Genomic DNA, 15,912 nt, shown 5'->3' with positions numbered 1-15,912 from the left:
ATTCTCGATTGGATTCAGGTCTGGACTTTGACTTGGCCATTCTAACACCTGGATACGTTTATTTTTGAACCATTCCATTGTAGCTTTGGCTTTATGTTTTGGATCATTGTCCTGTTGGAAGATAAATCTCCGTCCCAGTCGCAGGTCTTGTGCAGATACCAACAGGTTTTCTTCCAGAATGTTCCTGTATTTGGCTGCATTCATCTTCCCGTCAATTTTAACCATCTTCCCTGTCCCTGCTGAAGAAAAGCAGGCCCAAACCATGATGCTGCCACCACCATGTTTGACAGTGGGGATGGTGTGTTCAGGGTGATGAGCTGTGTTGCTTTTACACCAAACATATCGTTTTGCATTGTGGCCAAAAAGTTCAATTTTGGTTTCATCTGACCAGAGCACCTTCTTCCACATGTTTGGTGTGTCTCCCAGGTGGCTTGTGGCAAACTTTAAACGAGACTTTTTATGGATATCTTTAAGAAATGGCTTTCTTCTTGCCACTCTTCCATAAAGGCCAGATTTGTGCAGGGTACGACTGATTGTTGTCCTATGGACAGACTCTCCCACCTCAGCTGTAGATCTCTGCAGTTCATCCAGAGTGATCATGGGCCTCTTGGCTGCATCTCTGATCAGTTTTCTCCTTGTTTGAGAAGAAAGTTTGGAAGGACGGCCGGGTCTTGGTAGATTTGCAGTGGTCTGATGCTCCTTCCATTTCAATATGATGGCTTGCACAGTGCTCCTTGAGATGTTTAAAGCTTGGGAAATCTTTTTGTATCCAAATCCGGCTTTAAACTTCTCCACAACAGTATCTCGGACCTGCCTGGTGTGTTCCTTGGTTTTCATAATGCTCTCTGCACTTTAAACAGAACCCTGAGACTATCACAGAGCAGGTGCATTTATACGGAGACTTGATTACACACAGGTGGATTCTATTTATCATCATCGGTCATTTAGGACAACATTGGATCATTCAGAGATCCTCACTGAACTTCTGGAGTGAGTTTGCTGCACTAAAGGGGCCGAATAATATTGCATGCCCCACTTTTCAGTTTTTTATTTGTTAAAAAAGTTTAAATTATCCAATAAATGTTGTTCCACTTCACGACTGTGTCCCACGTGTTGTTGATTCTTGACAAAAAAATTAAATTTCATATCTTTATGTTTGAAGCCTGAAATGTGGCGAAAGGTTGCAAGATTCAAGGGGGCCGAATACTTTTGCAAGGCACTGTAGTTCTTAAGCTTAGTCTACACGCTACAACATTGCGACACTTCTGCTCAACAACAGCCAACCTTTTACTGCCGGTTTTGCATAGTACTCAGCTCATCTACGGTCCCGTTAGCTTAGCTTATTTTAGCTGTAGTGACTTCACTTAATAGTGATGCCTTACCTTCCAGGAGAGACAGAAGCATCACCACCATGTCCTTCTGCAGATCCAGCAGCTCCTTCAAAAGCCCGATTTGACTCGAATCCTGAAGAGAAGCCGAAATACAGAAAAGAACAAATAGTAGAGAAAATATTCTTTAAGAGTCTGCTGTTTGGGATAATCCAGGCCCTTAGAGAGGGGTTGTTAATTCCAAAATCATGATGGAAGGCTCTTAAAAACGCTACCTCAAAGGGGGTTCTAGTCCAAAAATGATCCTGGGTTTGCAGTTATTAGAAAGAAGAATACATTTTTAACACAGCAAAAAAAAAAACACATGGAAGTAAGATGGACAGACAGACAGACTCTGATATCTCTGCTTATTTTCTGAAACTGACCACAACCTGGCAGTGAATGATCATATTCCTGCACCACTGACGGCAATAGATGTTTAGTCCAACTGACCTGGTAGTGATCATTCAGTTAAAGTATAACTTAAATGAAATGAAATGTAGTAGTATGAAAGTAAATGGGATGGTATTGCTTAGGGTGGTGGGCAAAAAAAAACAAAAAACATCTTACGCCGTTTTGTTGTCCTGAATCAGGATGCATCTATCAAGGATACAGAACATGTTACCTACAATTTTTCTCTCTATATATAGCATTATCATTAAATTTGAATTTTTCTATGTTATATTTGCCACAAGTTAAGCAAAACAGAGTTAAACAGACTTGAAAATACAACACTGGTAAGACACCAGCAGACTGCTGTATATACTGTATTAACCTTAATATTGCCATTATATCCTATAACTTAATATAACCATTAAAGATGTCCCGATCACGTCATTTTCAAAGTATCGGAATCGGCAAAAAATATCGGATATGCCTTGTTTTTAATATATATATCAAGTCTTTTACTAATTGTATTTAACGTTACAGACAAAATGTCTTACACTCATCCAGAGTCTTTAGTTTTGGCTTAAAGTAGGGCTATCAAATTTATATCAAATATTTTACGCAATTAACGCATGCGCTGCACGGCCCACTCACGCATTGTCGCGTTCAATCTATAATGGCGTCGATTTACCTATATATAGAGCTAAAAGGCAGCGTAAAATGAGTAGAATGAATTTTGGCAGTCTTTGAAGCCTTTTTTTAATTGGCTTAAGCCTTAAAATCCCTCCCTCAACATCTAGGAATATCGTGGGAAAGCAATGTGGGGAAGAAAGGTAGTAGTTGATCTTATTCTTAACACCCTATGTTATTTCCCAACACAGAGAAGATATATCAATAGGTGCCAATACGCACAGTCATGGTTGCACATCATGCATTTGGGCATGGCTACAGTATCATTTACTGAAAGCTCAACAAATACACTAGATGGCATTATTTAGTCACAATATACAACGTCACATTTATCCTTTAAGAATTACAAGTCTTTCTATCCGTGGATCCCTCTCACAGAAAGAATGTTAATAATGTAAAGGCCATCTTGAGGATTTATTGTCATAATAAACAAGTACAGTACTTATGTTGAATGTATATATTCGAGTTTTATTCATTTTTTTCTTAATGCATTGCCAAAATGTATATGATCGGGAAAAATTATCGGGAATGATTGGAATTGAATCAGGAGCAAAAAAAAAGCAATCGAATCGGGAAATATCGGGATCGGCAGATACTCAAACTAAAACGATCGGGATGAGCAGCAGGAGGGACAGTGAGACGACGTGATTGGCTCGGGATGGCTCATTTGTATTTATTCATATATTTTTTAAATGAAAAAAAATACGCGATGAGTTGAGGGTGCAAAGTTTGAAGCGTAAAGTAGCGAGGGATCACTAAATTTCAATTTATTAAAATAAAACCTCCCAGTAAAGAAATCAAAACAACCTGGCAACAACAACAAAAACTAGTATGGAAAGAGGTTAAAAAAATCCAGAGTATTATAATATTCTAAATAGATATACTTTACATACTTTAGTCTGCCAATACCATCATAGGAACAGGAGAAAAAACTAGTTAACTCGTTAATGGATAATACTGTAATGCTGTGCACATTTTTGCTTGAGCATCACTTGAACATACTGTACCTAGCTGACACCATTTACTACTTTCCTATTATCCAGGGCTTTGCTTCCATCTTAGGTAAGCAACGAAACCATAGAAAAATGTACCAGAAAACAGCAAACAACTGAGTATAGGTAAAAAAAAAAACTTGTATGTAAAATATGTAAATCATGTGTGTCCTACCTGTGCTAGCTTCATCATCATATGAGCGAAGACGTGCAGGAAGCCCACCACGGCGTCCCACAACCTGCTGTGCGCTAACGATTGCTGGTTACCCGTGCACGGACCCTGACGGACCACACAGATTTGAAATTTTAAAAGTGAAAAAGTCAAATCGGAATTGATAGACATCGTTTTAACTGGAACATGAAAGAGGGAGCATATACGAAGAGTACCTGGATGTATTCCGTCAAGCTGTTGAAGACTTGCTTGGCCACCGTCATGGCTTTGGAGAAGTTCCTCTTGCCGGGCTCGTCGATGATGTCCTTGCCCGAGTAGTACCAGTAGAAATCACTGATGGACTCCTACAAAAACAGCCAATGAGAATATTTTCAAAAGAGCAGATTTTATGGGAGGAAATTTTGTCACAGGCGCTCACCTGTAAACGTAAGAGGTAGTCCACCGTGCAGATGATGACGTTGATGGTGGTGGTGCTGCCTGTCTGGGTCCTCAGGTAGTTCTGGAAGTCTAGTGGTTGACAATTTTTGTTGAGTCATGTCTGCTTTTAATTCATTTTTAAGAGTGAAATACAAAACTGAACTCAGTTTTTACTTTATTACATACGTTTTTTTAATAGTGTTGCACCAATGCTGGAACTAGTATCGGTACTAATAATGATTAAAGGCTGTTTTAAACAAGTGGCAGCCTAGTGTGAGGGGTTAAGCAACAACCCATTCATTGTGTATGTGGGAACGGACTTCTCGGCAAAAGTGAGTGGCGAACGGCAGTTTTGCATGGAACGGCAAGTTTGAATGAATTTGCGCCGAGAGCCGGGGAGCGCCGCTGTGCCGAAGTCAAAAAAGCATCCAATAGCAGAGGGACAGCCATACATATACAGTGGGGCAAATAAGTATTTAGTCAAGCACTAGTTGTGCAAATTCTCCCACTTGAAAATATTACAGATGCCTGTAATTGTCAACATGGGTAACCCTCAACCATGAGAGACAGAATGTGGAAAAAAAACAGAAAATCACATTGTTAGATTTTTAAAGAATTTATTTGCAAATCATGGTGGAAAATAAGTATTTGGTCAATACCAAAAGTTCATCTCAATACTTTGTTATGTACCCTTTGTTGGCAATGACAGAGGCCAAACATTTTCTGTCACTCTTCAAAAGCTTTTCACACACTGTTGCTGCTATTTTGGCCCATTCCTCCATGCAGATCTCCTCTAGAGCAGTGATTTTTTGGGACTGTCGTTGGACTTTTAACTCCCTCTGCAGATTTTCTATGGGGTTGAGAGCTGAAGACTGGCTAGGCCACTCCAGGACTTTAAAATGCTTCTTACAAAGCCACTCCTTCTTTGCCCTGGCTGTGTGTTTGGGATCATTGTCATGCTGAAAGACCCAGCCACGTCTCATCTTCAATGCCCTTGCTGATGGAAGGAGATTTTCACTCAAAATCTCTCGATACGTGGCCCCATTCATTCTTTCCTTTACACAGATCAGTCGTCCTGGTCCCTTTGCAGAAAAACAGCCCCAAAGCACGATGTTTCCACTCCCATGCTTCACAGTGGGTATGGTGCAATTCAGTATTCTTTTTCCTCCAAACACGAGAACCTGTGTGTCTACCAAAAAGTTCTTTTTTGGTTTCATCTGACCATAACACATTCTCTCAGTCCTCTTCGGGATCATCCAAATGCTCTCTAGCAAATCGCAGACGGACCTGGACGTGCACTTTCTTCAGCAGGGGGACACGTCTGGCAGTGCAAGATTTGAGTCCATGGCGGCGCATTGTGTTACTGATAGTAGCTTTTGTTACTGTGGTCCCAGATCTATGTCGGTCATTCTCTAGGTCCCCCCGTGTGATTCTGGGATTTTTGCTCCCTGTTCTTCTTATAATTTTGACGCCACGGGGTGAGGAGGGAGTTGAAAGTCCGTGTTGCCCAACAACAGCCCCAAAACCTCACTGCTCTAGAGGAGATCTGCATGGAGGAATGGGCCAAATACCAGCAACAGTGTGTGAAAAGCTTGTGAAGAGTTACAGAAAACGTTTGGCCTCCGTTATTGCCAACAAAGGGTACATAATCAAGTATTGAGATGAACTTTTGGTTTTGACCAAATACTTATTTTCCACCATTATTTGCAAATAAATTCTTTAAAAATCAAAAAATGTGATTTTCTGTTTTTTTCCCCACATTCTGTCTGTCATGGTTGAGGTTTACCCATGTTGACAATTACATGCCTCTCTAATATTTTCAAGTGGGAGAACTTGCACAATTAGTGGTTGACTAGATACTTGTTTGCCCCACTGTATCTGTGCTATCAGGCTGTTTCGGCGGACGAAAAATGCAAATCACCGCCGACGAAACCTTGATAAATGTGCTTTTTAAAATTTCGCGAGCGCTGGGACACTTGAAAAATGACTCTCATACATCTCCTTGCTAAGCTAAATAGTACCTCAATGTGTGTTTGTGTGGAAATGTAGTTCACGAACAACAAATGAACCACCTTCTCATCGAAACTAGTAAAACTCTTTACACGGCTATTATGATGCCACCTAGTCCTTGAAATGGGAAAAGTCGCTATTTTCTTGTGCAACAATGAAAAACGACGTCAGGCTACCTGGTTCTTCCCGTTTTGCGCTTGCCGCGGACCGCTCTTCACGCTGCGCTAACACTAGTGTGAAAAGGCATTAAGAAACATCTAGTTCTAGAGATTTAGTTCCCAACCACTGGTTGCTGTACCAAAGATGGCTGCCAGCTGCACACGCCGCCGTAAATATGGAGAACTGCACTTCGCAAGACAATGAAAGACATTCAATTGTGTGGCATCCAATTATCCTTCTGATCCGAATTTAAATGAATTTTTCACTGTAGTTGTCTAATCCAGGTTTCGGAATAGGTATCGGGAGGTAAATAAAAAAAAAAAAAGAAATTGGTGCAACAATAGATTTTAAACTAATTAAAAAAATCCCATTTTCTTAAACATATGAAAATTACAATATTTTACATATATTTTTGTTTTATAAAAAAAATAATGTGGTATTGGAACAGTATCGGCCACACAGTTGGATTCGGAATCGGTATCGGGAGCCAAAAAATGTATCAGTGCAACACTAGTTTTTAAGATGCAGGATCCCTGTTTTCCGAAAAAAATATGAGAAATGTTTTATAAACATACTCAAAATCTTGACAAATGAAACATAATGCAATTTTTATTTAATACATATTTTTCAGCAAAGGATATAGCACATATAATTATATTTGTCTGCAATTAGTAACAACATAGTAAGTCGCTAGTGTTAGGTCTCCCCACACTGGGGCCTCTCGCACGTATCTGGGTCAAGCGACCCAGCTAACTAGGGAGAAGCTAACTGTTTATCCCGTTTTTTTACGCTGAGTGTTGCAACTTTTTCAATAGGTCGAAATCATTTCGTTCCCATTTTTCTCTCACAGATCAGCAAAACTGCTAAATTTTAGATTATTACATGAGGTATAACCCCTTCAGGGAAATGTGGAGAAAAAATTGACTAAAACTTTTGGAATAAGCATGCCAATTTAAGTTTTATTCAGCATAAAAATCTGCATTGTTTGCATTGTGTATATTTGTAAGTTTTGGCATGCAATTTGGACACGTTTACGTAGGTTCTTTTTCTATGTTCTGTCACTGTGAATGCAGCCGAATTGGATATGCATGACTTACCGTTATTGTGACCCTCGCACAGAAGCTGGAGGAAGCGGAAGAGGTCACACGTGAATTCGTCATCTGCCATCACTTTCTCATCTAAATGGGCAAATGATGGCAAATTAGTCAGTCCACTGTTCTGAGGAACTGATTTGTTTGTTTGTTTGTTTTTTAAGCTACAACTTAAGATTAGTGTGTTAGCATTGCTGTTTTCAACAAAAGCAGAGGTGTCCAAACTTGTTTCTCATCTTACAATTATTTAACGGAGGATCCAAATCAGGGAAAAAAAAAAAAAATCTTTTTTTTTTTTTTCTTTTCTAAATGTATTCATTTTACATATTAATTCATTGGCTGCCGTTGAAGGCAATAGACGTCGTCAATGATGGTCAAACATGGCCACTCAGTACGACCCTTGCGGGTTCTAATGGGTTTGTCTGTAACTGTCAATGGCAGTGAATGAGTTAAGGACTACAAGCAACAAAATATTGCATTATATTAGGGCTGTCAAAATTAACGCGTTAACGCGCGGTAATTAATTTTTAAAATTAATCACGTTAAAATATTTGACGCAATTAACGCACATGTCCCGCTCAGACAGTATTCTGCCTTTTGGTAAGTTTTACAGCAAGGCTTTTTGTGCTGTCTAACAGCGAACTCTTGTGGTCGCTTTGCAACATGGTTTATTTTCTTGCCAGTTCAATATGGCTGCACGAAGTCTCTGTTGTGTTTATATGATCCTTGGACAAGATTTGTCCGTAAGTACGGTTGTTGTAAAGAATGTACATATTATGTTAATAAGCGAAATGTTATATTTTTTGTATGAGACACTTTTTGTTTATGTTTAGTTAGCCTGTATAGTGTGCTAAGCTAACATTGTTTCTAATGCAATGCTTGTGTACTTTTTTTTTGTAGTTTTACGACGGTCTAAAGAGGACAATGGTTTGAGGCCATTTTATTAATAAATCAGATGAAAAAGGAAGAAGTCTGATTATTAAGGCGTCGTTCACTAACTGTCTAGCTTTGGAAAAAGTAGACGCTTCGGAGTGAGGACAGCATAGACAGATTTAAATGACAGTAGAGTGAAATGCCCACTACAGTCCTTAAGTACCGTATGTTGAATGTATATATCCATCTTGTGTCTTATCTTTCCATTCCAACAATTTATTTTACACAATACATATATAATTCACAGAAAAATATGGCATATTTTATAGATGGTTTGAATTGCAGTTAATTAATTTTTAAGCTGTAATTAACCCGATTAAAAATTTTAATCGTTTGACAGCCCTACATTATATACAAATATGTATGACGGAAAACACAGACAAGGCTGAAAAAGTAGTTTCTGCTCTTGTACCCCTCTTTAAAATAAACTGCTGTATTTTAAGGCAAAACAAGTGTTGTATTTGATAGAAAAATGTCTATATGCGGCCATAGCAGTTTCATGGCGCAATATGCCCTCGAACTATTTTTAATTTGTCCGTTTGACCCTGGAGACCCCCATTTACAGACACCGCGCAACCACTTTTGTTTCAACCCAGCCATAAAAAGAAGCTAAGTAATTATATTTATTATTCGAAATGTCTACCACTTTTAGCTTAAAATGATTAATTAATGTGTAATATTTATTTAAAAAAAAAAAAAAAAAAAGACTTTAAAAAAATTATTCACTCACATATTTTAAACTTTTAAACTAATTACGTCACAATGAAAAAGGCAGTGTCTGTAAATAGGTCACGGATATCTACCTCATAAATATCGCTTAATTGTGTTTTTGTTACAGTCGCATTTCCCCCAATATTTTAGATGATAACTAATCGATCCAAACAATGAAAATTTGAAAAAAAAAAAAAAAAAAACGTTCAAAAGGGTAAATATTTGAAGAAGAAAATCTCAACCACTCCTTTATGTCTGTGATTTCTGCCTCGTGACCCTTGTTATAATACTGTTTTTCAACTATAAAATCCCAACAAAGTCCGGCTGTGGGCATTCACAGCTGTGTCTTGACACTCGGTGATACATGCTACACGGAGTTTTGTGATCGTAACAAGGTAAGTGCACGATAATATCTCGTTAAAATCATGGTGTCTTTAATTAAGCTCTCTCATGCTTTCACCTCGGGTTACCGGAAAGCCACAAAAAGACATTGCGGTCGAATGCTAGCACGAAATTTATGGACACAGCAGGCTAACTGACTAGCATGCTGTCCACTATCTTTTTGACTCTTGTTGCCAATTGTATTGCTTATTATAGGATGTCATCGATGTATTGGATACAATAGATGCTTAAATCATAAAGCCTAGGTTATAGGCTTCAAGGCTAAATACAATAAATAGATAGTGTTATATACACACATTTATATGTTCCCTTTATGCATACGGAGCCTTTTATTCTCAGTATCTTGCATTCACATTGTTTAATCATAATTGAAAATATATTTTAAAAGCCCACTGCAAAAATTAAAGTATTATGGTTTTGGAATTTAATCCCTAAAATTCCCCTGGAAATGTTTTTTCTTCTCACAGATTAAAATCAAGCCAAATCAAAAACTGTATGCAGTAAAGTTATCACTAAGTATAAAGCTAACTCCCCGTTTAGCCATGTTTATTTACAAAATAAAACACAGGGCTAAATTAAATCTACATTTATTCACCAATTTCACACAAATTTCCTCAATTTTTGCAAATCCACCTACGTCTTAGTGCATTCATATTGATTATCAAAGACTTCAGTAGACAAAAAGGGGTAATCTTGAAGTGTTCGTTATTTATTATGTGCCAGGATAGGTGTCCAAAGCCTTTTTTAAATGAGAAACTCTCAAAAATGTCTATTTTTCATTCACCTGATTTGACCTACTTTTAAGGTGTGAAAAAATGCCCTCCTTTTCAAAATTTTTCTTCCACCAGAAAATGGAGATTTTAAGCTTTCCAACGATGTATCACACATGCATATAGTACAATTTTGAAATTTGGCCAAATTGAGGCTCTTAGAACGGAACTTCAAGTCACCTGAGTGTTTTCCGCCATATACAATATATATAAATATTTACAGTGGGGCAAATAAGTATTTAGTCAACCACTAATTGTGCAAGTTCTTCCACTTGAAAATATTAGAGAGGCCTGTAATTGTCAACATGGGTAAACCTCAACCATGAGAAACAGAATGTGGAGAAAACCCCCAGAAAATCACATTGTTTTATTTTTAAAGAATTTATTTGCAAATCATGGTGGAAAATAAGTATTTGGTCAATACCAAAAGTTCATCTCAATACTTTGTTATGTACCCTTTGTTGGCAATAACGGAGGCCAAACATTTTCTGTAACTCTCACAAGCTTTTCACACACTGTTGCTGATATTTTTGGCCCATTCCTCCATGCAGATCTCCTCTAGAGCAGGGGTTTTCAACCCAGTCCTCAAGGCACACTGTGGGTCCTGGTTTTTGTTCCAGCCGATCCAGCAGAGACAGTTGAACCAATGAGGCTTCTGCTAAAACAAGCCACACCTGACTGCAATCAACTGATTGCACTTGTAAAACACCAGATTGGGGAAAAAGTGTTGTCATCTTGTTTGGTAAGAATGAAATCCTGCACCCACAGTGTGCCTTAGTGGAATAGGTTGGGAACCCCTGCTCTAGAGCAGTGATGTTTTGGGGCTGTCGTTGGGCAACACGGACTTTCAACTCCCTCCGCAGATTTTCTATGGGGTTGAGATCTGAAGACTGGCTAGGCCACTCCAGGACCTTGAAATGCTTTTTACGAAGCCACTCCTTTGTTGCCCTGGCTGTGTGTTTGGGATCATTGTCATGCTGAAAGACCGAGCCACGTCTCATCATCAATGCCCTTGCTGATGGAAGGAGATTTTCACTCAAATCTCTTGATACATGGCCCCATTCATTCTTTCCTTTACGCAGATCAGTCGTCCTGGTCCCTTTGCAGAAAAACAGCCCCAAAGCATGATGTTTCCACCCCAATCCTTCACAGTGGGTATGGTGTTCTTCGGATGCAATTCAGAATTCTTTCTCCTCCAAACACGAGAACCTATGTTTCTACCAAAAAGTTCTTTTGGTTTCATCTGACCATAACACATTCTCCTAGTCCTCTTCTGGATCATCCAAATGCTCTCTAGCGAACCGCAGACGGGCCTGGACGTGTACTTTCTTCAGCAGGGGGACAAGTAAGTCTGACAGTGCAGGATTTGAGTCCCTGGCGGCGCATTGTGTTACCAATAGTAGCCTTTGTTACTGTGGTCCCAGCTCTCCGTAGGTCATTCACTAGGTCCCCCGTGTGGTTCTGGGATTTTTGCTCACCGTTCTTGTTATCATTTTGATGCCACAGGGTGAGATCTTGCATGGAGCCTCAGATCGAGGGAGATTATAAGTGGTCTTGTATGTCTTCCATTTTCTAATAACTGTTCCCACAGTTGATTCCTTTACACCAAGTGTTTTACCTATTGCAGATTCAGTCTTCCCAGCCTGGTGCAGGTCTAGAATTTTGTCTCTGGTGTCCTTCGACAGCTCTTTGGTCTTGGCCATAGTGGAGTTTGGAGTGTGACTGACTGAGCTTGTGGACAAGTGTCTTTTATACCGACAATGAGTTAAAACAGGTGCCAATAATACAAGTAACGAGTAGAGCCTCATTAGACCTCGTTAGAAGAAGTTAGATCTCTTTGACAGCCAGAAATCTTGCTTGTTTGTAGGTGACCAAACACTTATTTCCCACTCTAATTTGGAAATAAATTCTTTAAAAATCAAACAATGTGATTTTCTTTTTTCCCCCCACATTCTGTCACTCATGGTTGAGGTTTACCCATGTTGACAACTACAGGCCTCTCTAACCTTTTCAAGTAGGAGAACTTGCACAATTGGTGGTTGACTAAATACTTATTTGCCCCACTGTGTATGTACAGTATATACTATATATATATGTAGTCACCTGATTTCGAAAATCTGCCACGTCATCTGATCGGGGTATCCCTAATATGTACACTACTGAAACAAACAATATAAATTACGAGAATGCCAAACAGCAAAAAAAAAAAATTTAAAAATTAAAAAATTTAAAATCACAATCAAAATAGCTCAAATTATCACATTGGATTATTATTTTGTTATCTAAGCTTATTTATGTAAAACAAAAGACTGAAATTCTATAATTTTCGACATTGATTACAACATGTCATGTTTTGACCCCTGTGCTATTTGAGAGGCACTATTTAAGTGACTAACGCCATCTAGTGTTAAAGCTGAGAAATAAACTGAACTCAAGATACTTGTGCGATCCATTTTCAATCTTTTTTTTAAAAAAATTATAATTTGCCAATAAAAAAAGTGGTGGGTGGCAGCTGTTTGTTGTCTGTTGTTTGGACACCTCTGAACGAAAGGTTTAAGATATTTTTTGGCTGATTCTTTCAGATTTGAGAACAAAGAATCAGTTTCAGGCTAAACATTCCATTGCTGTACATGCGACATGAAAAATGGCATGTAAAGCAAATGCGCCATGTCAAAACTCAACATTCTGGTGTAAAAGTGGTGCCTTGCCTTCCATTACAAAGGAGTTCACATGCAAGGAAGGCTGGCAAATATATACAAGCATGCTTTGATTCAAACAAAAGTCTGGGAGAAAAAAATCATTTGGACATTTGAAGTCATCTTTCAATAGTAAAGTAACTTTGAGGATTTAAATTGAAGTGATCCGCCTCAACTGAGGCGCATTCTGTTTTAATCAAAATTACTTATTTAAAAGAGTTATGATGAATATGATGATGATGATGATGATAATGATAAAGCAGCTTTAGGCAGCATTTGAAAACGTTTAGTTGTACTGGGTCTTGAGAAGCGGATTAATTTCTCACGCAAGGCGGCTAAGGGACGTCTAGTTACCACGTTCGAGCTTCTTATCTGATGGCAGCGACGGGAGAGGGCGGAAAGAAAGGACCAGAAGAGAAGATGCAGTGAGTGTACAAACCTCAGTGCAGTCAGTCAGTCCATCAACCACATTTGACAAGAGTTTCCCAGCAGGAGGACTCTCACACACGCAGTCGGACACACACAGATGCACATCAGAACACAGTGCAGTAAAATGGTCCGGTAGAATAGTGGTTCCAAAAACTAGGTTCAACAAACATTTTTTTCTAGATAAAAAGCTGTACTGTATTATCCCAAAAAGTCTTTTTTTTTTTTTTTTTTTTAAGTTAAAAGTTCAAGAGATTCCGATTTTGGAGGGGGCCTAAAGGCACATTTTCGCAAGAATGTAGGCATGTTTTTAGAAGAGGCATATATACAGTGCCTTGCAAAAGTATTCGGCCCCCTTGAATCTTACAACCTTTCGCCACATTTCAGGCTTCAAACATAAAGATATGAAATTTAATTTTTTTGTCAAGAATCAACAACAAGTGGGACACAATCGTGAAGTGGAACAACATTTATTGGATAATTTAAACTTTTTTAACAAATAAAAAACTGAAAAGTGGGGCGTGCAATATTATTCGGCCCCTTTACTTTCAGTGCAGCAAACTCACTCCAGAAGTTCAGTGAGGATCTCTGAATGATCCAATGTTGTCCTAAATGACCAATGATGATAAATAGAATCCACCTGTGTGTAATCAAGTCTCCGTATAAATGCACCTGCTCTGTGAGTCTGAGTCTCAGGGTTCTGTTTAAAGTGCAGAGAGCATTATGAAAACCAAGGAACACACCAGGCAGGTCCGAGATACTGTTGTGGAGAAGTTTAAAGCCGGATTTGAATACAAAAAGATTTCCCAAGCTTTAAACATCTCAAGGAGCACTGTGCAAGCCATCATATTGAAATGGAAGGAGCATCAGACCACTGCAAATCTACCAAGACCCGGCCGTCCTTCCAAACTTTCTTCTCAAACAAGGAGAAAACTGATCAGAGATGCAGCCAAGAGGCCCATGATCACTCTGGATGAACTGCAGAGATCTACAGCTGAGGTGGGAGAGTCTGTCCATAGGACAACAATCAGTCGCACACTGCACAAATCTGGCCTTTATGGAAGAGTGGCAAGAAGAAAGACATTTCTCAAAGATATCCATAAAAAGTCTCATTTAAAGTTTGCCACAAGCCACCTGGGAGACACACCAAACATGTGGAAGATGGTGCTCTGGTCAGATGAAACCAAAATTGAACTTTTTGGCCACAATGCAAAACGATATGTTTGGTGTAAAAGCAACACAGCTCATCACCCTGAACACACCGTCCCCACTGTCAAACATGGTGGTGGCAGCATCATGGTTTGGGCCTGCTTTTCTTCAGCAAGGACAGGGAAGATGGTTAAAATTGACGGGAAGATGGATGCAGCCAAATACAGGAACATTCTGGAAGAAAACCTGTTGGTATCTGCACAAGACCTGAGACTGGGACGGAGATTTATCTTCCAACAGGACAATGATCCAAAACATAAAGCCAAATCTACAATGGAATGGTTAAAAAATAAACGTATCCAGGTGTTAGAATGGCCAAGTCAAAGTCCAGACCTGAATCCAATCAAGAATCTGTGGAAAGAGCTGAAGACTGCTGTTCACAAACACTCTCCATCCAACCTCACTGAGCTCGAGCTGTTTTGCAAGGAAGAATGGGCAAGAATGTCAGTCTCTCGATGTGCAAAACTGATAGAAACATACCCCAAGCGACTTGCAGCTGTAATTGGAGCAAAAGGTGGCGCTACAAAGTATTAACGCAAGGGGGCCGAATAATATTGCACGCCCCACTTTTCAGTTTTTTATTTGTTAAAAAAGTTTCAATTATCCAATAAATTTTGTTCCACTTCACAATTGTGTCCCACTTGTTGTCGATTCTTGACAAAAAAATTAAAATTTTATATCTTAATGTTTGAAGCCTGAAATGTGGCGAAAGGTTGCAAGGTTCAAGGGGGCCGAATACTTTTGCAAGGCACTGTATGTTGATAAAGAGGTAAAATGCTTATTTTTTCCAAAAATACAGACTTTTTTGGAAAGAATTGTTAAATGAATAGGAAAGGATGAATAGGATATGGTCCTATTTTATGACTACAGTGGTACCACGACTTTTGAACGTCTCTACAAACAGAATTTTGAGGTTACGACACGCCTCAACGGGAAAATGTTGCCTCTTGTTATGAAAGAAATTTCAGGATATGAGAGACAAAAGTACGGTACAGTACTGTAAAAGATCCGCATGTACATTTTGCTTTTAAATGTTAAAATCCTGCTACCCTATTGGTCATAATTTTTCCCATCATGCTTCATTAACGTGACTCTTCTCTCCTATTGGCCTATTGTTGATGACGTTTCAATTTGGGTGTCAATGAGAGCTCAAGTGGGTATTTTTTTCACGGTCCTATTCTTTCAAGAATTACGGTATACTTTTCAAAAACAAAAGCATCCCCAACCCCATTCACAAAATAAAAAAATCCTATTTAGTGCTCAAAGACATACAGTATTATATTTTAAGAAAGCAGCCTTTTTTCTCTCGAGAATTAAGGTTTATTAAAAAAAAATACAGTTGTAATTTTTCAATAATACTGCATTTTGTAACCCCCACAAAAAGCTTACAAGCTTAAATGCATATTTTTTCAAGGATGCGGTCCTATTCTTTCAATAATTAATGCATAATTTAAAAAAAAAAAAGCACATTTTGTACAAG

At 38.7% G+C, this 15,912-nt stretch overlaps 1 protein-coding gene across 5 annotated transcripts in view; it reads right to left on the bottom strand.

Annotated features, from left to right (window-relative positions):
* LOC130918015 (ryanodine receptor 1-like) overlaps window positions 1–15,912 on the bottom strand; it is a 209,063-nt gene that overhangs the window by 31,874 nt on the left and 161,277 nt on the right. For 3 of the 5 annotated variants that reach the window (XM_057839859.1, XM_057839856.1, XM_057839857.1), the window contains 6 exons: window positions 13,152–13,169; window positions 7,292–7,372; window positions 4,027–4,115; window positions 3,824–3,952; window positions 3,612–3,716; window positions 1,383–1,464 (listed from right to left, as the gene is read on the bottom strand). In XM_057839859.1, the coding sequence (XP_057695842.1) occupies window positions 1,383–1,464; window positions 3,612–3,716; window positions 3,824–3,952; window positions 4,027–4,115; window positions 7,292–7,372; window positions 13,152–13,169 (504 nt within the window). The remainder of the gene's footprint in view (window positions 1–1,382; window positions 1,465–3,611; window positions 3,717–3,823; window positions 3,953–4,026; window positions 4,116–7,291; window positions 7,373–13,151; window positions 13,170–15,912) is intronic. The other 2 variants (XM_057839860.1, XM_057839861.1) reach the window with 1 other exon arrangement.

Source organism: Corythoichthys intestinalis, chromosome 6 (genome assembly GCF_030265065.1).
Source record: "Corythoichthys intestinalis isolate RoL2023-P3 chromosome 6, ASM3026506v1, whole genome shotgun sequence".
Lineage (NCBI taxonomy): Eukaryota > Metazoa > Chordata > Actinopteri > Syngnathiformes > Syngnathidae > Corythoichthys > Corythoichthys intestinalis.
This window is presented reverse-complemented; position numbering and strand designations above follow the sequence as displayed.